This window comes from Carassius gibelio, chromosome B21, assembly GCF_023724105.1.
Source record: "Carassius gibelio isolate Cgi1373 ecotype wild population from Czech Republic chromosome B21, carGib1.2-hapl.c, whole genome shotgun sequence".
In the NCBI taxonomy this organism is placed as follows: Eukaryota; Metazoa; Chordata; class Actinopteri; order Cypriniformes; family Cyprinidae; genus Carassius; species Carassius gibelio.
Window position 1 is genome coordinate 24,679,294 of NC_068416.1, and position 21,586 is coordinate 24,700,879.

The 21,586-nt window shown below is 34.3% G+C and overlaps 4 protein-coding genes across 6 annotated transcripts in view; 1 reads left to right on the top strand and 3 right to left on the bottom strand.

The window, feature by feature from the left end:
* dck (deoxycytidine kinase) overlaps nucleotides 1–859 on the bottom strand; it is a 5,057-nt gene extending 4,198 nt beyond the window's left edge. The window contains exons 1-2 of the mRNA XM_052587480.1: nucleotides 659–859; nucleotides 40–155 (exon numbers count right to left, since the gene is read on the bottom strand). Coding sequence (XP_052443440.1) covers nucleotides 40–155; nucleotides 659–749 — 207 coding nt within the window. The 5' untranslated portion in view covers nucleotides 750–859. The remainder of the gene's footprint in view (nucleotides 1–39; nucleotides 156–658) is intronic.
* Nucleotides 860–5,930: 5,071 nt separating this feature from the next.
* Nucleotides 5,931–10,902, top strand: cacfd1 (calcium channel flower domain containing 1). 3 transcript variants are annotated; one of them, XM_052587482.1, is made up of 6 exons: nucleotides 5,931–6,172; nucleotides 6,269–6,496; nucleotides 7,840–7,912; nucleotides 7,999–8,124; nucleotides 8,359–8,466; nucleotides 8,580–10,902. In XM_052587482.1, the coding sequence occupies exons 2-6, from the start codon at nucleotides 6,388–6,390 to the stop codon at nucleotides 8,668–8,670; spliced, it is 507 nt and encodes a 168-aa protein (XP_052443442.1). In that variant the 5' UTR covers nucleotides 5,931–6,172; nucleotides 6,269–6,387; the 3' UTR covers nucleotides 8,671–10,902. The 3 variants fall into 3 exon arrangements, with proteins under 3 accessions (XP_052443442.1, XP_052443443.1, XP_052443441.1); XM_052587483.1 differs by having other exon boundaries at nucleotides 5,931–6,109; XM_052587481.1 differs by having other exon boundaries at nucleotides 5,931–6,496.
* A 259-nt stretch (nucleotides 10,903–11,161) lies between these two features.
* On the bottom strand, nucleotides 11,162–15,908 carry rexo4 (REX4 homolog, 3'-5' exonuclease). The gene is made up of 8 exons (XM_052587479.1): nucleotides 15,362–15,908; nucleotides 14,956–15,272; nucleotides 13,898–14,050; nucleotides 13,631–13,824; nucleotides 12,747–12,835; nucleotides 12,451–12,525; nucleotides 12,267–12,341; nucleotides 11,162–11,893 (listed from the first exon to the last, which is right to left on the bottom strand). Exons 1-8 carry the CDS (start codon nucleotides 15,578–15,580, stop codon nucleotides 11,756–11,758), a joined length of 1,260 nt encoding a protein of 419 aa, XP_052443439.1. The 5' UTR covers nucleotides 15,581–15,908; the 3' UTR covers nucleotides 11,162–11,755.
* A 721-nt stretch (nucleotides 15,909–16,629) lies between these two features.
* LOC127986069 (nuclear factor 7, ovary) lies at nucleotides 16,630–21,578 on the bottom strand. The gene is made up of 6 exons (XM_052588268.1): nucleotides 21,084–21,578; nucleotides 20,022–20,117; nucleotides 19,701–19,931; nucleotides 19,029–19,051; nucleotides 18,839–18,957; nucleotides 16,630–17,614 (listed from the first exon to the last, which is right to left on the bottom strand). Exons 1-6 carry the CDS (start codon nucleotides 21,447–21,449, stop codon nucleotides 17,073–17,075), a joined length of 1,377 nt encoding a protein of 458 aa, XP_052444228.1. The 5' UTR covers nucleotides 21,450–21,578; the 3' UTR covers nucleotides 16,630–17,072.
* Nucleotides 21,579–21,586: the final 8 nt, after the last annotated feature.

Consider the following 21,586-nt stretch of genomic DNA (forward strand, 5'->3'; position numbering starts at 1 on the left):
AATATAAAATGTGTATGTTTACAGTATTTTTGACTGTACCTCGTGCTCGTTGTGTTGAGTTTGTACATTGCACCACCTGGCAATGGGTTCCGGTACTACCTCCCATTCTCGATCATACTCCTCCAGCAGGCGAACAAAAGTGGATTTACCCGCAGCTAGCACAGGACAATATGAGATAAAAACACATTTAAAAACTTTAAGAAATAATGCAACAACAAACGATAGAGATTTCTTCCACGATTGTCAAATAACATCTAAAAAAGTGCAGGGAATCGCTGTTTGGCCGGATATGAGATGTTTTACGAATATTCACAACCCAACTTCCGCTCTATTCTAATACTATTTTTTATAAATGCAAAAATGTTTTCAATAGTCAGAGCTTGCATAAACATGTGTTATATATATATATATAAAACGCATTCATAACAGGAAATGTTCGTCAAGGTCTAAGTTGCGTTAACTTTACATATGTTAATAATAAATATTTTTTTCATAAAGGTAAGTACATTAACGTAATCGTTAAAATCAGAATTCACAATGAAAAGTAATTTTAACCTTATAAAAATCGATTTGCGGCATTTAGTGGCTATGTCCAATAATGAAATATGCTTACAGTAACGTTACTGACAAAAAAACAACAACAAAAGTAATGTCTCACCAATGTTGCCTTCAATGGAGATGCGTTTCAGTCTTTTCTCCAGGCTGTCGTTCAGAGGACTGGGACAGGCTCTTTTGGCTGTGGGAGACATTTTATCTTCACGCAATATTGCAGAAATGTACAATAACACTCGGTAGAGTTACAGTCTGTTAACAGAGAAACAGGCGGGACATTAAATTCTGGCGCTTAAACTTCAAGGTCCTCCCACCGGAAGCAGCTGCTCTCAAACCGCAAGTGCTTCACATGCACGATAACACCACTCGATTATTTTTTTTTTATTTTACCTCTAAACAGTTGTTTAATATTACACACGCGTTCAGAAAATATAATATAAATATAAAACATGCACAAACATTAAAAGAAAATCACGAATAAAATGTTTTATTTAAAAGGTTTTATTTGCTCTGTGTACAGCAAAAACAACATCAGTTAGTGATATTGTTTTAGTAATGTAAACTTTAACAGTATAAGGAAATCGTATGCATGTATTTAAATATCTAATCTGCCCTAATTAGTTTACAGTTCAGGAAAATATATTCATTTCAGTGACAAAAATGCTCTATAAATACTTCATGTCTGTCTGATATTAATCACTTTTACACAATGGCATACTCCAAACCATTAGAAGTAAAACGATTACATTCATGAAAAAAAAAAGGAATCTAAATCAGGATTCATCAACATACCGAATATTCAGTACTGTACTGACCATATATGAACAGGTATATTTCAAATGGGTACCACTGAAATGCTTAAATAAGTAAACAGGTTAAATATTTAAGAAATGTTTGGCAACCCAGTTGCATTAATTCAATGCTTTAAGAAAAAATTAAAAACTTAAACAGCTGTAGCTAATCAGAGACTCTGATCTTTTCTTTTAGTCTCTTTGATGCACAGCCAAGTCAAGGTTAATGCTTCTCATCAGCAATGTGGGTCAACAAAGTAGCAATTCCAGCAAGCACACTTCATTGTTTAGTATACAAAACCCTAATAGTGACATATTAAAAGCGAAATATATAAGGAAAAAACAAGCACTGATATGAACTTCAAACAATTTTGCCTAATAACATCAGTGAGGAGAAGTAAGATCATTATTGCATAGGAAGTTTAGTCATTTAATTCCATGTTTTTACTGTCAGCGTTACAGCAATGAAGAATCAAACACTCTTTAACATTCACACTAGTCAAAGAAAGCCAATCACATATTCCTCTGCTTCAACACAGACACCAAACCGAATCACTGCAGTCTGCAGTTCAGCTCTCATTCATTAAACAGTGAGAGCAGGATCACTGTTTTTCCCAGTTTATCTGTCTTTTGTAGTGAGTTTCTCAATGAGCTCTTGAAGAGATGCCAGCTCCTTACGGTCGATCAAGTTAAACTCCTCAAAACAGATAAAAGAAGCAGCATTTCTTTCAAATTCAGAAACAACAAACCTAATGCAGTTCAGAAGTTTGGAATTGGTTAGAATGTTTTATGTTTCCGAAAGTCTCTTATGCTCTTTAAGGCTGTGTTTATTTGATTGAAAATAAAATTAATATTGTCAAATATTATTAGAAATCAAATGAACAGTTTTCTTTTCAAATGTAATGTTAAATATAATTTATTCCTGTTATGCAAAGCTGAACTTTCAGCTGAGGTTTTTGTAAAACAGTCAGTCAATACACACAAACTGCTGATGCCACATCATTTGAATACCATATGAAATGCTGCAAGTTGCTTTACAACTCTTAGAAGCCTTCATTTAGACTAATAAATGATATTACTTGACAAACAAGTGGTTTAATTTGATTAATTCAGATCTTCTCCGTCAGGAAGCATGACGGCCATCCGCAGGTTCCCGCTGCCCAGCGTGGCTTCGGCGTGTTAGAGCAGCTCATACTGATGAGAACCTTCTGGAATAATCTTCTTCGGCTTAAACGTCTTAGATGAACGATTCCCGCTGGAGGGTTGGGACAAAAAAGCCACTTAACAGGGAAAATTCACTCAAAAATTCAAATTTGCTGAAAATTTTACCCGCATTGCATCACTTGTTCACCAGTGGATCCTCTACAGTGAATGGGTGCCGTCAGAATGAGAGTCCACACAGCTGATAAAAACATCACAATAATCCACACCACTCCAGTCCATCATGTCTTGTGAAGTGAAAGGCTGTATGTTTGTAAGAAACAACTCCATTAAGGCATTTTAAGCCTATAATTCATAAAAAAAATTATTGACCCTGTTGTCCTCTCACATCAAAATCCACTAATCTATTGATTCAAAACTGTTTTTGCTTGTAAACTGTGCATATTTCTCTCCTGATTCAGACAAGACAACTTATGAGACAACAAACAATATTATGGATGACTCATATTTTAACCTGAAGCAAAGGGTTAAATATGAAAATGCCTTAATGATGGATTTGTTTCTTAAAATCATGCAGCTTTGTGCTTCACAAGACACTAAGTGATAGACTGGAGTGGTGTGGATTATTGTGATGTTTTTATCAGCTGTTTGGACTCTCATTCTGACGGCACCCATTCACTGCAGACGAGCCACTGGTGAACAAGTGATGCAATGCTACATTTCTCCAAATCTAATAAAGAAACAAACTCATCTACATCTTGAATGTCCTGAGTCTGAGTAGTACATTTTCAGCTAATTTTCATTTCTGTCTGAACTACTCCTTTAAAGAATGTCAAATTGTCCATCCACCAAATCTCCAAACACTGACATGCAGTTGATCCGGTTCCTATCAAAGAGACACACGTCACTCAAAACCATTCACACATGTTTTTTTTTTTATTCACATTTTAAAACATCACAATTGCAATGACATCACATGTCTGTGTTTGTTCTTCACTTCTCCAAAATCGCATTCTTCCAGTGAACATCATGAGCTCTTCAGGCTTCTCTGATGGTGCTAGACAACCTTATCGGTAAATTAAATTTCAGATCCATCATTACAATAAACTCTTCCCAAGATTTCAGGATTACAGAAGCAGATTGAGAAATGTTCTGCATTTGAGATTTCCTCCCTCTCTTCCTCTTGTAGGATGTAAACATTTTCTTTGAAGCAATTACAGAGAAAGCAAATACACCCTGTTCCCTCCCAAAATCATCCGATTAGAAAGACTGTTAAACTGAAATAAACAATATTTCACGAGTTCACATCTACGTATATTAATACCGTAAGTTTATGCGTATTTGGCGTGCTGTCCGGGTGGAGGGCTCCGAGCTCGGGATGTGGCCCGAACCCAGAGTACTCCCCCCGGTTGTGGTAAGAGTAGATGGATCTATAAGTGAGGAGAAATGGGGTGGAGGAGGGATGCTGAAACTGTCAATGAACAGAGATAGGTTCTGCTGTTATTTATACCTTGTCATGAGTTGATTACTGATTGGTCTCCACTTGTGTTAATCAGGTTAATGAACTGCGACTGTTCCTCCCGAACTTTGTTATAAAACAGCATTTTGGGTAACATAAGAAACATAAGATAATATATTCATGACAGATGCAACATCATGCAGTGCCTGGTAACTATTGCATTTCATGCAATTTCATCAACAGCACAGCCAAAGTTCAGATGTTTTCCAGCTCTGGATGCATCACAGGCTTTGCACACACTGCAACTCTCTGATCTCAGATACAAAGTGACAAGACACACAACGTATTTTTTTAACCGCACACTGTCAAACAAACATGCATTACATAAGATCTGCCGTCCTTCCAGCCCAGAGAGCCAAGAAAACGGTGCAAATGTGCCAGAACTGGGCTGATCTCAATGCCGAGGCATTTGCCTGAAAAACTGCATATTTTAACACAGCTGTCAGGTTGAAATACTGACACATTTAACGATCTGCACGCTTAGAACCGAAGTCGATTCGGTCCAAAAGCTCTTTAGCAAGACGTGCTAAAGAAGTAAACTGGTTGTTATTTAGAAATAATCTTCTAGTTCTAATCATACTATCAAACTCACAATAAGAAGCTCATCTTCTTCTGTCAGGCCGGTTCAGTTTCGTAGAGCGCAAAAACACCTGGCCACAAACTTCCCACAGAAGCTGTGCGTTCTATAATGATTTTTGTGGATCTGTAAATCACGTCACGTTTGAGTAAATCCAGGTGGAATGATGACTTATGTTTTGGAGGATCTGTGTTAACGCCAAACCACAAAATCTCGCGATGGTTCGAATAAATTAAGATAGATAGATAGATAGATAGATAGATAGATAGATAGATAGATAGATAGATAGATAGATAGATAGATAGATAGATAGATAGATAGATAGATAGATAGATAGATAGATAGATAGATAGATATTTAAATAATTGTACAAAACATTTGCATATTCACAGTTCTCTGGTCACATCAAATGCAAATAAACAAATAAAATGTTTAATCTTTTAAGTAAATGTTTCATTTTGATTGTTTAACATTACTTTTTTTTGTCAAATGTAAATCAGTCGATATACTACATACGATAAACGATATATCATTTAATTATATTTTAATATCGTTAATATCATTACTATTATTTTGTAACACTGTTACTGTTACAGTTTTTCATGAACACTCCTGGACCCCAGTTTTTATTTAAAAAAACCCATATATTTTAAATTATATATATATATATATGTGTGTGTGTGTGTGTGTGTGTGTGTGTGTCCAACAAAAAAGACCCAATTTATGCTGTGAATAAAAATTTATATTCTAAATATGTGTAAAATATTATTTGAAAGATAATTTGTTTTATAAAATAACATGTATTATTTTTTACTCACTATAATACTGTATTGTTAGATTGATTGATTTAAATGATCTTTTTTTCTTGACATAATATTTATTTTAATTATTTATTTTATATTATTATAATATAATTCTAATTATTAATTATACGTATTTCAGTTATTTATTAATATTATTAAAATATATGCATTTAAAATGTACTTATTTGTTTATTTTTATACATATACATATCAGAGAACAATAATATTATACAACAGAATGTTTCCCCCCTTTCTTTAATAGTTTGGTTGTGACTCAATCTCATAAAAGTATAAGTAGTAATAGTAGTAGGCTAATAATAATATAATAAATAGTAATAATAACAGACGTAGTCTGTATTAAAGTATTAGTAGTATTATTAGACTGTATTAAAGTTATGATGGCAAACACTTTTAAACACGTAACTGTACTTGTTTACCCTACACTAGTTGTCTGAAAGCCAGAGTCCTGACTGCACGCAAATGTTGACGCAGCTGACGCTCCTGAAGCTCCTTGTGCGCAGTGACGCATTATAGGCTCCACCCACAATACAAAGCAGACAAGGGAACCTCCAAGACAAGAGAAGCAAAAGCAGTAGCGTTACTAAATTAAACTGACATTACACCGACTCTGAACACACCGTTTCAGTGACACTTTTTTAAACGATAATTTTTTCAAGAAGCCAAAATTCGACAGCATTCCTGAGAGGTTTGGATTATATTTTGCAGCCTTCTGCGCACCACAGAGCAGCGGCATCCTCCTTAAAGCATTGTATTTAATCCAGGACGATTTTACAATTCAGTTTTTTTCAGTGATATTTCCGGCTGCAGATTGGTTGATAACTTTATAACGCGATTTGTTTTTTAGGCTGACATTACAGTCAGCTACCCGTTCCAGCCATTGTCCTCGACGGGGAAAAAGCGACGCCCTCAGGCCGCCGCTGGTACTGCAGCACATCGGGAGTCTAAATAATTTAACGGTGGAAAATGAGCTCAGAAGAGGCGACAGTCCCAACCAAAACCGCCACAGAAGACGATGGGATGTCTTGGTGGTACCGCTGGATCTGCAAACTGGCCGGTGTCTTGGGTGGTATATGTAAGTATCACCCGTGATTGTGGCATATGGCTGTTTAATGCAGAGTAACAGCAACAGCCATGTGTTTCCTGAAAGACAGCTGTGTGATGGCATCTGAAACCTTCCCAACAACGATACTGTCTTACACCCAACACAATCACGTGACATTTGCTGGACTTGACTACATATGACTACAGCAAATCACATTATGAAAAGATGATGTCAGGATGTTCGTAGTGACATCACTTCCTTAGAAGCAAATCTGTACAATAGGAATTTTCAATCTTTTAGATGTCATGGACCCCCAAATATAATCAGCAAGGGGGGCCTTCTAAAATTTAAAAGCCAGCTTTTTATGTATAAAGATCCAATTTATATGGCAAAAAAATTATTATTCATATTTATTTCGATTTATTTTAATCAAACTTACTTAAAAATATTTTTTTGTATTTTAATCAGACATATTTTATTTTAATAAAAGTTAAATTATTTTTATTTATTTTAATCAGGTTACACATTTCATTTTAATCCATCTATTAATTATTTTACTCCAACTCATTAATTTAAATAAATAAATATATTTATTTATTTTGATCAAACATATATTTATTTGGTTTATTTTTATTTTTTAGACAGATTTTCTCAAACCTTTTCCACAGAACCCTGAAAAAAAAAATATATATAGGTAAGGATAAAGGATCAATCTAACAGGGACTATGAAAGAAAATTTTGTACAATGCATGAACATTTATGTTAAAATTGTACATGATCCCTTTTTTTTCAAAGATGTAATAGTAGTAAAAAAAAAATCCTGCTGTATTATTCTGTTCTGTATTATTCATTAGACACAAAGACTGAGCTTGCACTAGATCTGAACACACACACACTTGTGCCAGCAGTACTGTGTGTGTGTGTGTGTGTCAGTCAGCATCAATAGTTCTCTGTTCTCTTCTACATACTCTGAGACACAGATGACAGAAGCAGCTGCTCATCGAAGCCATCCGTCCAGTGACCAGCTGCTCCGTCCTGTGTGTTTGAACAGATTCTCTGCAACACGTAGAATATATCCTAGCTGCTTCATCTTAACACTAATAAACCTACTTTAAATCAAATTATATATTATTTTACATGAATCATTTAAAAAGTAACTCAATTATATTCATTAAGTTATTAGCTTGGTAAACCCTGGGATATACAGAAAATATTTGATTGACATTTGATCATTTTGAGGAGCGTAATAACAGTATATATATATATTTACCACAAATTTACCACTGATCACAGTGTTTTTATTTGTATGACAAATATAGATTTTATTTTCTAAAGATCTAACACTTTTCTGTATTTGTTTTGAATTTATTTAGCATGTGCAACGATGGGCGTCTGGAACTGTGTGACTGTGAATCCGTTGAACATCGCGGCTGGAGTTTGGATGGTGTAAGAACTCACATTTCAGTTCCCAGTGTTCATCAAGCCATGTATATAAGCCAGTCAGAAGAGGAACTGTCTCTTGATTCCCGCAGGTTGACGGCGATTGTGTTGTTCCTGTGTGAGGTGCCCTTCTGCTGTCAGTTCGTAGAGTTTGCCAATGCTATAGCAGCGCGTGCAGACCGTCTGAAACCCTGGCAGAAAGCCCTGTTTTACTGCGGGTGAGCTCTTCCCTTCACTGGATAACCAGTGCTACTGTGGAACTGATATTTACTGCAAAACAAAAAGTGTTTTTTAAAATTTAAATTGTCCACTGAGCTGTTTTTGACTTATAGGAGAAATTTGTAGAGTAACAAGTGTAACTTTCCAAATCAGTTAACAGGAATGCAAATATCCTTGCAACCACTGATATAGAATTTGATCAGAATTCACACAGATCTCACTTTGTCTCTCAGGATGGCACTGTTTCCCATCTTCCTGAGCTTCTCCATCACTACTCTGTTTGGTAACGCCATCGCTTTCGCTACAGGAGTGCTGTACGGACTCGCATCCCTTGGAAAGAAGTTAGCATTTACTTGCACACAGAACAAATCATTTCTTCACCGAGTAACTCTTCATGATGTATTGAGCCATTATTGACTAAATGATGGAGGAGTGTGTGTTTTCTGTGTTTCAGAGGTGATGCGGTGAGCTACGCTCGGTTGCAGCACCAAAAACAGGGCGACGAAGAGAAACTGACAGGAACGACTGACGGTTCAGTGCCGTGAACCTCCTCTACCTCCGCTGCGTCCTTCCCTCTCTTTACCCCTTCACGTAACGTTACAGTGTAACCTTTGACCTCTGACAGCGTGAGTCAGTCTGCGCAAATCAGTTTGTGTAGGATTTATTAAATAAAATGGGTTGTGTAGTGTATTTTTTTCAATTGCGCTATCATGCACAGTTTTTTTTTTTTTGTAAATTCATTTTCATCTCACTTTATAAAAACTGACATATTTTAGTTAGTTAACCCAAAGCTGGAGTGCAAATGAATGCATTAACTTCAGCGACCGTCTCCGTCTCTCGTATCAAACCTCGCCTCAACACCAGCGCAGGGAAGGGAACTTTTGGCCATTGGGATTTCTCCCAGAATTCTTTGTTCCGAACGTTTCTGAATCTTGTAAAAGCTTGTTTTTTTTAATGTGTAGGCATGGTAAAAAAACGTGTTTTGGAAATCGCAGGGATTATAACAAAGTGTGTTTGTGTGTTTTTGTGCCTCTGCTAACTGGCCTTTACCCAGAATCCTTTGCTGCAGCATGTTTGGTGTTCGTAAGAAACGGTGGAATGTACTTTAGCTATGCGCTGCTCTAAAACCTCGCTGTCACTTTCTTAAAAGCGTGTCTTTGAGAGTCTGATCTGCGCTCTTTCCATAGACGTTAAGTCAGGTAAGACACCAAAACAAGGCTGTGAGGGACTCAAAAGTTTAAGCTGAATGTTGGGTCTGTTGTTAAACTACAGTTCAATCCAATGAGTGTGCTGTACTTCATGAAATCTGGTGCTCCTCTGACTGAAGTCTATTGAAAAGCTGGTGTAAGTGTTTTTCTGAATGATGAAGTGCGTTTTAAGCGGTTTACCTTCCGTCTTCAGGGACTTGCGTGTGTCTCTGTCTTTCCTCTCAAGCCATGCGTCTCTCGCTGCACTGAAGAAGGGCTTCTTTTCTGGAATAAGAAACGACTGCGTGTGTTGTTTGCTTGTTTCTGCATCTATCTGAGCCAGTCTCAACACTGACAGTGGAAAGTATGAAAGCCAAAGGTACATACTACAAGATAAAAAAAAACTTTAAAAAAACATTAGTTTGGAGGTCAGAGGTCATGCTCTAACCGTAGTGTTCACACTCTTACTGTCTTTTGTCTTTAAAGGGTGAATTTTATGAAATTGGTCAAGGATGTCTAGATTGTATTTCACCTTCAAATTTTGTTTTTTCATGACAATTAATCCCATTTATTCAAATAAAATGTTAATTTATATAATTTAATTTATTTAGATTTAAATGCAACCATTATGTTACAGGACTAAAGCAATGAGAATTGAAATAAATCTCAAAGTAACATGTTTGAAAGGTTAAAATGTAATTGCTTACTTGTCATCATGTTACAATGCAGAAGTGAAAATGCATTTTAAAAATACAAGAGGAATTTTTTCGCTTTTTCTTTTAGTTTTAGGTTGAAATATATGGAAGCCCATTTTCACTACAGAATGAAAAGATAAAAATGGTAATTACATTTTTTTTTTTTTTTACTTTTTTTTCGCAGTCAAACATTGTTTGCGTTTTTGTATCAGAATTTGATTCAATTATGAGATGGAAACTTGCAGTTATATATTTTAGAAAAATATAGTTGCAATTGCAAGAAAATAAGTCACCTTTATTATTTTTTATTCTGTGGCAGAAAAAAAAGAAACAATTGTGAGACATAAACTTGGCATTGCAAGGAAAAAATTTATTTTTCTTCAGAACTGCAAGCTTATATTTCAGTTCTGAGAAAAAAAATATATATAACTTAATAAATTCATAAAAAATTCTCAGAATTTTAGAAAAGTTTTGAATTGAACTGTGAGATAAAAAGTAGCAATTACTTCTTCATTTTTTCTCATGCTGGAATCGGGCTTCCATATACATCTGGGTGTTTGTGAGATCCATCCTTTTAGATGCTCACATTCTTTCATGAAATACTTTCACCAAACTTTTCACAAATTTGAAAGTGTTTTGCATGAATGTTCAGCAGGTTAAATGATCTCCAGTAATAACAGTGTCCACCAGCACACAAACCAGCTCAGATGTAATGTCCTTCTAGATGTAGTGTAGAATGAAGTGTTAGCGGTTTAGCAGTGATCTTGTCGCTCTGTGTTTTTGTGTGGATCCACTGATCTATAATAGAGATGTAACTGATTTGACTTTGATGATGTGCAAAAAAAAAAAAAAGAAGGTATGAGCTAAATAAAGACACTTGTCTCTGTCCTCCTCACTTTCTTGTTCTGTTTCAGTGTAAGAAAAATCTGATGTCTAAAGTATGATTTAACTACTATTTTTAAAGACCCTGTGGTAAAAAAATTTTTTGTACATTATTTGCAGCTATATCTGGTGATTTAAATATGCTTAATTATTAATCTATGGTCCCTTCTCATTAGACTGTGATGTGTTTAAGGGTCATCAGCATCGTAAATCCTCTAATGTCTTCCTTTTTGGAATCTTAATTTTATTTAATACGTGTCAATTTTTGACGGTTAAAATTTATATGACAGGATTTTAATCCACTATTTTGTAGCGTTTACTATGGTGGGGCTAATTTAAATATTCATAAACCCACCGTGAATATTAAATGAGGTAAGGGTGTAGAATTACATCCAAGCCTTTTTAAGAGATAAAAAATTATTTGCATGTGTGAAAAACATTTAAATATGTAATTATGATTACTTTTAATAGTTAAAATGACTTGTGTTAAGATTTCATTATATTTCAATGCCATTATTGGTGTAATTCGATGTGAGAAATCATCATCGTGTGGGGTCTTTAATAGCAGTTCAGATAGAAAACTATGAAATTCTCCAATAACAGTTACATAAAAATATACATTTACATTACTCTGTATAAAAGAGCTCAATATAACACTGATAATCTGAACGGTCTGATGCTCTCATTCCTCAAATAACAGAAGATACGATTCAAGATACATTCAGACAGGAATATTAAACACAGTTCATCATATCGTAACTGAAGACAGTGTTACTGTACGTTGATAAAACAGTTCCCTGCACAGATCCATGTTTCAGTCTAGAATTTTTTGTGATGAGTTTTTTTTTTTATTGGCGGATTGAAATTCATTTGCTCTGGTTTTTAGGAGTTTTGGGTTTTCGTGGGCTCTTCTTATATTGACCGGCGCGGGCCGCTTTAAGATCCGCCTCCCACTGCTTCTTCACCAGCGTGTATAGCCTCATAGTGGCCTGAGCGTCCTGAACCTGTGATGCACACACAACATTAAACTGATCAACACCGACAGCAAACTAAATATTCATCAGCGTATTAGAATGATTTCTGACACTGAAGACTGGAGGAAGGATGCCTCAAAATTCAGCTTTGCAGCACAGGAATAAATTACATTTTAAAATATATTCAAATGGAAATCACTTAAATTGAATTGTAATATATTTTACTGCATTTTTTGGTCAAATAAACACATTAACCTTGATGTGCAAAAGAAACACCTTTCAAAACATTCAAAACCCCAAATGTTTGAATGCTAGTCTATGGGGAAAAGATCAAGCCATGCACTCTGAAATACTGAATGTACTGTAGATGAGTGTTTGTCTTAGATGTTGAAGAGAGACTTACAGATGAATGTTCACCCTGCTGGACATTAACATTGAGAATCTCTTTGCATAAGACACGCAATGCAGGACGTGCGCTCTGAGGAAGAAGACAAGAGGGGAGACATTTATGGCAATTAAAATTTGCATATTTATTTATTTATAAATAATACTGATTTTTTAAGTTACCGGCAAACTTTGTTTCATACCTTTACTCTCTGCCTAAATGGTTTGTATTTCTGTGTGTCTCTGATCATTTTCTTGGGATGATCCAGCAGCAAAATCTATGAATATGACAAAAATGGGATTTAAAAGAAATCTGACAGTTCATTAAAGGAATACCTCATCTGAAAATATCATCATTAGTCGCTCTCAAGCCATTCCAATCCCGTATGCCGTAATAAAGCCTAGTTTGGTGCTTTCTAGGTACTTGTTTTCCACAGAAAAAGCATACAGACCAGGAACGATGCGAGCGTGACAACAGCCCGTTTTGTGTGTACTGTACCTTTAAGTCATTGTGAATGGCGTGTCCCACTAATATTCTTCCTTCCAGAATCTGAGCCACTTCTTTCTGGACTGTCTTGATGTCCTCACCTGTTAATCACATGAAGAACAATTAAGAATCTCATACATGCAGAAGCCTGTTGAATTGTTATAAATGCGCAATTTTGAGATAAAAGACTGAATTGTGAGATGTTAACTCATAACTGAGAGTTATAAATTCAAAATAGTGAGAAATACAGTCAGAATCGTGATATAAACCTGCAATTCTGAGAAAAAAAAGCCAAGAACTGTGACGTTAACTCAAAATAGTGATGAACATCGGTAGAATTGTCAAACACAATTGCGAGATATTAACTCAGACTTGCAAGATATAAATTCTGAACTACGTGAAATAGTCGTGAAATAGCAATTCTTTTTTAAATGCGAGACATAAACTCAAAATGGCATGATATACACATAAAATTGTGAGAAATACTTATTTTCTTACTCCATTCTTATTCTATACTAGTGCTGTCAAATGATTAATCGCGATCAACTGCATCCAAAACAAAATAATTTGTTTACATAATATATGTGTGTGTCCAGTGTATATTTATAATGTATATATAAAGACACACATTCATGTATATATTTAAGAAAAACATGTCATGTTTATATACTAAATATATTTATATATAAATTAAATTACATGAATATAAACATAAACAATATTTTCTAAAAGTGTGCATTTATATATATCTATACAGTACACACACATATTGTGTAAACGAAAACTTATTCTGAATGCGATTAATGTTTTGACAGCACTATTCTATACAAATGACCATTTAATCAAATTTGTAGTATTTTTCAAATGCAATAGAGACAATTCTGAGGGGTCCTGACCCTTTTCGATGTCCGCCGGTCTGATTCCACTAACAGCCGTCCTGTAGTCCGTAACCTTTTCCGTGGGCTTGACGTATTTATCGTAGATGCATTTCCCAAAGTGGTTGACGATGGAGACTCGCGCTAGAATGCTGTCCTCCCCATCACAGCCAACACCCACCATCTCACAGTCCATAGCGACAGCACGGGTCAATCTGAAATCAGCCATAAGATTACATCACTTCCCTTCAAAACCCATGACTAGCCTGACAGCTGCAGGTGTCTCACCCCTCGAACGCGTGCTTTTTCACCAGCACTTGCTCTACGACTTCTGCGCTGGACTTCAGCATCCCGCTACGTTTTCGTACGATGTCTGCAGCCTCGGGCCCTAAGGTGGCCTCGATGTCATCAGGGTCCACATCATCAAACCAGAGATCAGGCCTAAGAGGAAACCGTGTTTAAAGAGGACAGTATGGAAGATCGAATCTACCAGGAAATGTAAATAAATAAATGAAAAATATATTTGCAACTTCTTTATTTCACAATTAACACCTTTTTCTGAACAATTGCGATTTACGTCTCGTAATTTAGATTTTTTTTCCAAAGAGAATTCTGAGTTTCTCTTACAATTTTGACTTTTTCAGAATTCTGAGTTTATGTCTCGCAATTCTCACAGATTTTTTTTTTTCTCAGATGAGTTTACATTTTACAATTTTGACTTTTTTTTTTTACATCTGATTTGAAATAAAGAATCGGATTGAAATAAATAAATCTAACCAGAACAGTACTATAGTGCATATAGATAAAATACATCACAATTTAATGCAAAGAATAAATATTTCCAAATGTAAAATAAAAAATGTTTTCCCTGTATACATTAATATAAATAACACTGAATATAAATATAGCTGACTTTTTTTTTAATTTTAGGAAGTCCTTAGCACAAACATAATCATATTTTAGGGGTTAAAGTTTTTCTTATGTCCAACTTTGTGTCTTGAAATTTAGATTTTTATTCTCAGAGCTTATGTGTTGCAATTAAGAACCTTTTTCCTCGCAATTCTGTCTTTGCAGTTCTTTTTCTTTTTTATTGCAACTTTTTATCTCACAATTATTAATTTATTTTAATTTTTTTCAATTGAGAGTTTACATCTCACAATCCAGATTTTCTATTTCACAATTCTGATAAAAAGTTGCGTTATACGAACTCAAAACCATAATAAATGTTTTTAATTGTGAGATATAAGTAATGCAATTATCTTTCTTCTTTTTTTTTATTCCATGGCAGAAACTCATGTCCACAGGACAGTCATATGAAACAAAACAGCATTAAATTGCACACATACTCTGCTGTTTTCTTCTCCACCTCCTCGACTTTCTTCCTTTTGTTCACCGGTTTCTCTTTTTCATCCTTTCTTTTCCTCTTCTCTGCTTTGAACTGCTTGTGTCCGGTGGGGTTGTTTCCGTTCTGTTGGTCTCCATCTCTCTCTACTCTTGCAGATGTCTCAGAAGCAGGTCTGACGGTCCGTGCAGGTTTTTTCAAGTGAAGTGTATGAGAGTCTTTGGAAACTGACGGCGTCTTCTGAAGCTGCTTTCCTTTAACGTTTGCATCTTTTGCCTGTTTTGTGTCTTCATTCTTCTTCTCAGGATTTGCGGCAAGAGTCTACACACACACATGTAAATGTAAAAACATCATATGTCTCTACTAATTCATGAATTCAATATGATTTTACCATGGTAAATAATTCTGACCTGCAGTAACTTCTTCCAGTTGCACGAATACTCCTCCACTTTTGTCGGGGGTGTAATGTTTCTCTTTACAGTTGCTGGTTTCGTTTTCTTCTTTACAACTGTTTTTGTATCGTAGAAGAACGCTTTTTTATTGTTTTCATGTTTCTGTTTTTTATTATTTTTGGATTGACCATTAATATGAATATTTTCGACATGTTTCTTCAGCTTAACTTCAGACATCTTAAGGGTTTTATCAAATTAAGCTAATAAATAATAAAGCACTAAGCTTTTTTCTATATTACACCGAGCACGAACTTACTTGCAATAATTAATTTCTTCAGATGTTTACATTATTTTGAAGCTTTCTAGCGACAACGCAGACCCGTGACATTCATGGTAAGGCGGAAAATACTAAATATATATATGTGGAAAATATATATCTATCGCTCTCTGAAAATATATTCCTTAAAAAAAATTACTAATAAGAATACATATAACTGTACCATGAGACAACCATGCTGAGCTCTCTTCTGTCGCGTGTTACACAAATAGGATCCGCGCAGGAACTGTGTGCGAATCAACGTTCCGCTCTGTGTTTTGGAAGTTTAGGAAAAAACAGTGAAGAATGTAAAAATAGATTCAACTTAATAAATAATTTAATTAAAAATAAGCCTAAAAAGTATTAAAATAAAATAAAATCAATGAAACAACATTATAGTGAGTAGGAAAAAAAACTTTTCGAAATAATGTTTTACACAAATTTATATTATTATTTTTACAGTATAATTTTTGGCTTTATATGATGAAAAATGTGCAAATATATAGCTACCTTGTAATTTTTTGGATTAGGGTCCCTTGCATAAGTATGATCATATTTAGTGGCCCATGGCATTTAAAACAGTAAAAATGTATATATATAAATTTGTTTTTTAATATATATATATATATATATATATATATATATATATATATATATATATATATATTTCAATAATTTACAAAAATAATTACAAATATTTTTTACAGAACAGTGTATTTCCATTTCAGTTTGAATATAATGAGTTATATAAATTAAAAAATAAATTACAAATTGGATTAACATCTTATTCATTCATAAAAAATATAGTTTTTAATTTAATATACCGTTTACAAGATAAATATTTTTTCATCTCTGAATTAAGTCATGTCTAGGCCAAAGACGTCAAAAAAGGAAAAAAGCCTATTAAAAGAGTATTTATTAGTATGATTATAAACAAAAGATTTGAATTTATTTAAAAGGCCTATGCAAATAAGATTCAAGACTTTTATTTGTCACATACATGGTTATATGGAGAGCATATGACCAGCCGTGAAATGTAAATCAGGTCTGCTCCATGGACAGTGCAATTATTAAAGAATATAAACACAAGAAAATTATACAAAATAATAAGATATGAAAAAAGTATGAATAAATTAAAAATCTTATTAAATAAAATGTGCAGGACAGTATATGTACACTTAATAAATATTAAGATGAGCAGGAATGTATAAGAGGAGAATGTGCAAACAGGTTATACAGGGTATTTACATAGCAGCAATAGAGGTAAAGAGTAAATAAATAAAAATAAAAATTTTAGAAATTGCTCTGTGCAAGTGTCAATCCAGTCTTGTATATTAAATATCTCAAGAAATAAAGAAAATTAAATAAGCGTTTATTATGCACAACATTTACAACAAAGTACACAGAATCACATTAACTGTGCTGGTCTGATGCACTTATTTTACCTGGTAGGATCCTCAGACCACAAGTGACACAAACGCTAGAGAAGAACGGAAAGAGTTTCTCTGTAAACGTTGTGGTGAGTGAACACAGATGAGCGTTGCTTACAGGATCAGAAAAAGACACCTTTCCTCGATCCCAGTCGAGTAAAACCCTCACCCTCTGCAGCTTCTCTTTAACCCCAATGGGAGTGTAGGCTTGGTCCTGGTAATATGAGAAATATTCTTGATTTTTGTACCACACGCACCAGACATCTTTGCTAAAGAATGTAAACCCCTTCCTAGGGTTGGATGCTGTGGTTATTCCTACGGTCCAGTGTGTATTGTCGCCAACCTCCACGTCCCAGCAGTGTGTTCCTGAGATGAAGCCTTCGGAGCCCAGAACGCAGGGATAGACGTCGAATCTCTCTGGATTGGCGGGACAGGCGTGAGTGTGTGTGCTCCACGTCAGACCGGTCAGATCATCAGACAGCTTCAGCTCGGGGTGTGCAGTGTTGGGGTCCAGAATCACAGGAGCTGATGAGAGAAATAATCAAGAGCTAGAGATCTATCATGGGTGCACATGATAAGCAAGTGCTGGGTAATAAAAACACATTTCTTAATTGAGTTTGGATCTCATTTGATTTGATATGGACATATAGACAATCAGGCACGATTCATGTCCATTTTTTCAAGGAACAAATCTCTGTCGACTTATGCGGTACTACAATAAGCCTTGTTCGCTGGTAAACAAACATGTCAATCGCACACAAGGCGGTTTTTATCATAAAAAGATTATAATAACTTTCCAATGGTATGTTCCTACTCCAGTGGATGTCATAACTTGTTTTCATCACGTATTTGCTCAGACATTTGAAGAACAAGAACAAGTAAGATAGGCTATTTTCATTATATAATAGGCTATAATAAATATATTGTGCATATATAGCGCATATGTATTTTGCACAATTCTCCATTTTTTTCTATGGCCATTGAATGTTTTTTTTTTAGGTGAATATGACATTGTATCGCTGTTTCACTGACGTCTTTCTGCGATTCAAACACGACCCAGAAAAAAATACTACAGTAATTCATAGTAAAGTTGAGTGTTTTAGAACCATTCTATAGTAAAGTATTTGTTGTGGTAATTCTATAGTTGCCGTGGTGATATATCAACTATAGTAACATGAACAAATGACTTTACCCAATACTGTATTAAGTTTTCTACATTACTACAATACACTACAGTTTACTGTAGTAAAAACTAAAGTATATGACAGGATTTATTAGAGTTTATCAGTTCACCGTGGTTTATACTACAGTATGCTTAAGCATTCCTTAATAATGTGTTATAACTGCTATAATATATACAGTATAATACACTTTATGGTTCAAAACACTATACTAAAAGCATCAAACCACGAAATCGACTGTGATTTATTGGATGAGAAGTACGCTACAAATATGTCTAAGGCTGATTATACACTGATGCATTGTTACTTTGGCATTTTACCTCTGAGAATGAGTGACAAATGTATATCTGGATACTTTAGATCAGGTATAGCCCCTGTGTATCACCTAGTTGGCCATTGACGGTAAAATTAACCGAAGTTGCCCCTTGTATCATCAGCCTAACATTTTTGTTCAAGCATAAACTCAAAACAGCATATATTGATCAATTAAGTTTATCTAAGTGAGAAACGATCAATTTGAGAAATCAGTTTAAACCGAGCCCAATATATACTGTACTTAAAGACTCACCGTTTTGGACGATGTCTCGCATCTTCAGCCAGACTCTGAATGTGAGGTTGCCCAAGTGATCCGCCACATGAATCAAAGCTGCAGGACTCATGTGAGGCTCCTGCGGTGGGCCCCGGGCTCTGGAAGATCAGTCTGCAGTGGGTTTGAGTTCACATCCATATCAAGAGAGTGACGGGGGCTGAACACTTACCTTTCCATTGTGGCTTCAAAGCTCTGGAAAATAAAAAGCAGAAAAGAATGCATTATTAAAATGACTGTTTTTAAATTAAAATACAAAAAAAAAAAAAAAACTAATACAACCAACATGCAAACATCTTCAAATTACCTTCAAATATTGTGTTCAATTCTATATAAAAAGGCTACAAAATATCAAGGTGTAAACTGATATAATATTTAATATATATAATATTATATATATTCTTATCTGAATTAAAATGCTAAAAACACATGATAATTTCAAGATGTAAACTGACAAAAATCATTTTGTCCTTCAAATATCGAGTTAATATAGTATAAATATAACTCTTATCTAATTTAAAATTCTAAAAATAAAGCTAAATGACATTATTTTGTTTCTTTAAATATTGTTAAAATAGTATAAATAATTATTATTTAAAAACTCCTTCTCAAATCCTGTTAAAATAATATATTCTAAAGGAAAATCCTTAGAGAGAGTTGCAACTACATCACCCGGGCTCCCAAAGCCTTTATTACCTTTTTTATACATTATATATGTCAATAAAGGCTTTTGGGGCCCATATAGCATCCACAAGCAGTTTTTTTTTTTTTTGCATAAATTAAATTATATCAAATGAATCTTTATACACATTGTCAGAATTTACCAGACACGCTCAGTTCTCACATTTAGAAACGTGGCATCTTTGGCTTTCATTTGCTCCTGGATGTGTTTTATTGTGTCTGAAAGAGCTGAGATCTGTGTGTTCATCTCCTTCAGTTTCTGCTTCATCATCCGAGTCTTCTGCTCCTCTTCCTCCCACAGTGCAGTGATGAGTGCCTCTTTTTCGTCGATGAGGAACTGATGAAGCTTCTTAAACTCCGCATTAATCCGGCGCTCCGTGTGCTGAGCTTGAGTCTCAAAGACAAACAGAAATAAGGTTGAGTTGAGTTGTGTGTTGAGTGAGCTGAAGGGACAGTAACTGACCGTGAATCAGTGAATCTTCACCTGGATGTGTTCAACTGCTTCCTCACACTCTCCTTTGACTTCCTCTGTGTGCTTGAGCCTTTCTTGTAAGGACTTCAGCTTGATACTGAGCTCCTCCTACAATTGAAAAAATGAGAAAATCCTAACGTTATCCCTAGATCCATAAGGAATGTCAGAATGATTGAGTTTTTTTATTTTCATATTCGAGTTATCATATCATATAAACACTTACAGAATTTGTCATTTCTAAATGTAGTGTTTATGCATATATATATTAGTGCTGTCAAATGATTAATCGCAATTAATCATATCCAAAGTAAAGTTTTTTTGTTTGCATAAAATATGTGTGTGTGTACTGTGTATATTTATTACTTAAATACACGGATGTATATGTTTAAGAAAAATATGTTATGTTTCTATACTAAATGTAGTTATATTTAATACAAATAAAACATTTGTAAAAATCAAAATATATAGATGTATGCATGTATTTTTATATATACATTATAAATATACACTGTACGCACACACATATTATGTAAACAAAAACTTTTATTTTGGATGCGATTAATTGTGATTGTTTATTTGACAGCACTAATATATATATATATATATATATATATATATATATATATATATATATATATATATATTGTAAACAAAAAACTATATTAATATGTTATAATAAATGTTAATATTAATAATTTATATTTAAATTGAATCTTAAATATATTTAATACTAAGGGAAATTGTATATTTTCTAATAATTTGATAAATATATTGTTTACATAATGTTTATATCCTACTGTTTTAATTGATTATGTATATATTTAAGAAAAATGTTGTTTTTATATTAAATAAATATATTTATATAAAATATAAGATAAAAAAAAATGAGATATATATATATATATATATATATATATATATATATATATATATATATATATATACATACTACTATACTATATAAATTAATAAATATATAATTATCATTTAGGCTATATATACAATAAAAAAATAATAATATAATTTCTTAATTTGTATAGTAAGGTTCTGTTCTGCCTTTGAGTCTTTTCTTACCTTGTAAGATGGCAGAAGTTCACCGATTGTCCTGAACTTGTGCTGATTGTGTTTTTCTGAATCTCTGCACACTAAACACACAGACTCCTTGTCCTCCACACAGAAGAGTTTGAGTTTCTCGCCATGCAAATCACAAACCTCCTCGACGCTCAAGAAGGACTCACACAGGTTCTTCAACACAAGATTTCCAGGAGGATCGGTTTTGGAGGATCTTCTCCTGCAGACGGGACACTCCTGAGTTCTCTTGCTCCTCCAGAAGTCCTGAAGACAGTCTTTACAGATGCTGTGACTGCATGACAGAAACACGGGAGATCTGTAGATCTCACAGCACACGGGACAAGACAGCTCTTCCACAGAGAGAGACATTTCAGTTTGTGAGAGCTCCAGAAACACAACACAAGCCCTCTCATTTCCTCATTGTTGTAGTCTGGTACTCGGTAGACACGCCATGACAGGAACACAGAAATAAAACCACTTCCTGATGATCCGGTTTGCATAATCAA

Excerpts from the sequence above, each read along its gene's own strand:
- cacfd1 (XM_052587481.1), top strand. The coding sequence starts at position 6,388 with ATGAGCTCAGAAGAGGCGACAGTCCCAACCAAAACCGCCACAGAAGAC. Across the intron at positions 6,497-7,839 it reads CGGTGTCTTGGGTGGTATAT|CATGTGCAACGATGGGCGTC; the intron begins GTAAGTATCACC and ends GAATTTATTTAG. Across the intron at positions 8,125-8,358 it reads AAAGCCCTGTTTTACTGCGG|GATGGCACTGTTTCCCATCT; the intron begins GTGAGCTCTTCC and ends TTTGTCTCTCAG.
- rexo4 (XM_052587479.1), bottom strand. The coding sequence starts at position 15,580 with ATGTCTGAAGTTAAGCTGAAGAAACATGTCGAAAATATTCATATTAAT. Across the intron at positions 12,836-13,630 it reads ACCGGCGGACATCGAAAAGG|GTGAGGACATCAAGACAGTC; the intron begins GTCAGGACCCCT and ends TGTGATTAACAG. Across the intron at positions 12,342-12,450 it reads CATTTAGGCAGAGAGTAAAG|AGCGCACGTCCTGCATTGCG; the intron begins GTATGAAACAAA and ends CTTCTTCCTCAG.
- LOC127986069 (XM_052588268.1), bottom strand. The coding sequence starts at position 21,449 with ATGTCTCTCTCTGTGGAAGAGCTGTCTTGTCCCGTGTGCTGTGAGATC. Across the intron at positions 20,118-21,083 it reads AACTTCTGCCATCTTACAAG|GAGGAGCTCAGTATCAAGCT; the intron begins GTAAGAAAAGAC and ends TTTCAATTGTAG. Across the intron at positions 17,615-18,838 it reads GCGAGACATCGTCCAAAACG|CTCCTGTGATTCTGGACCCC; the intron begins GTGAGTCTTTAA and ends TTCTCTCATCAG.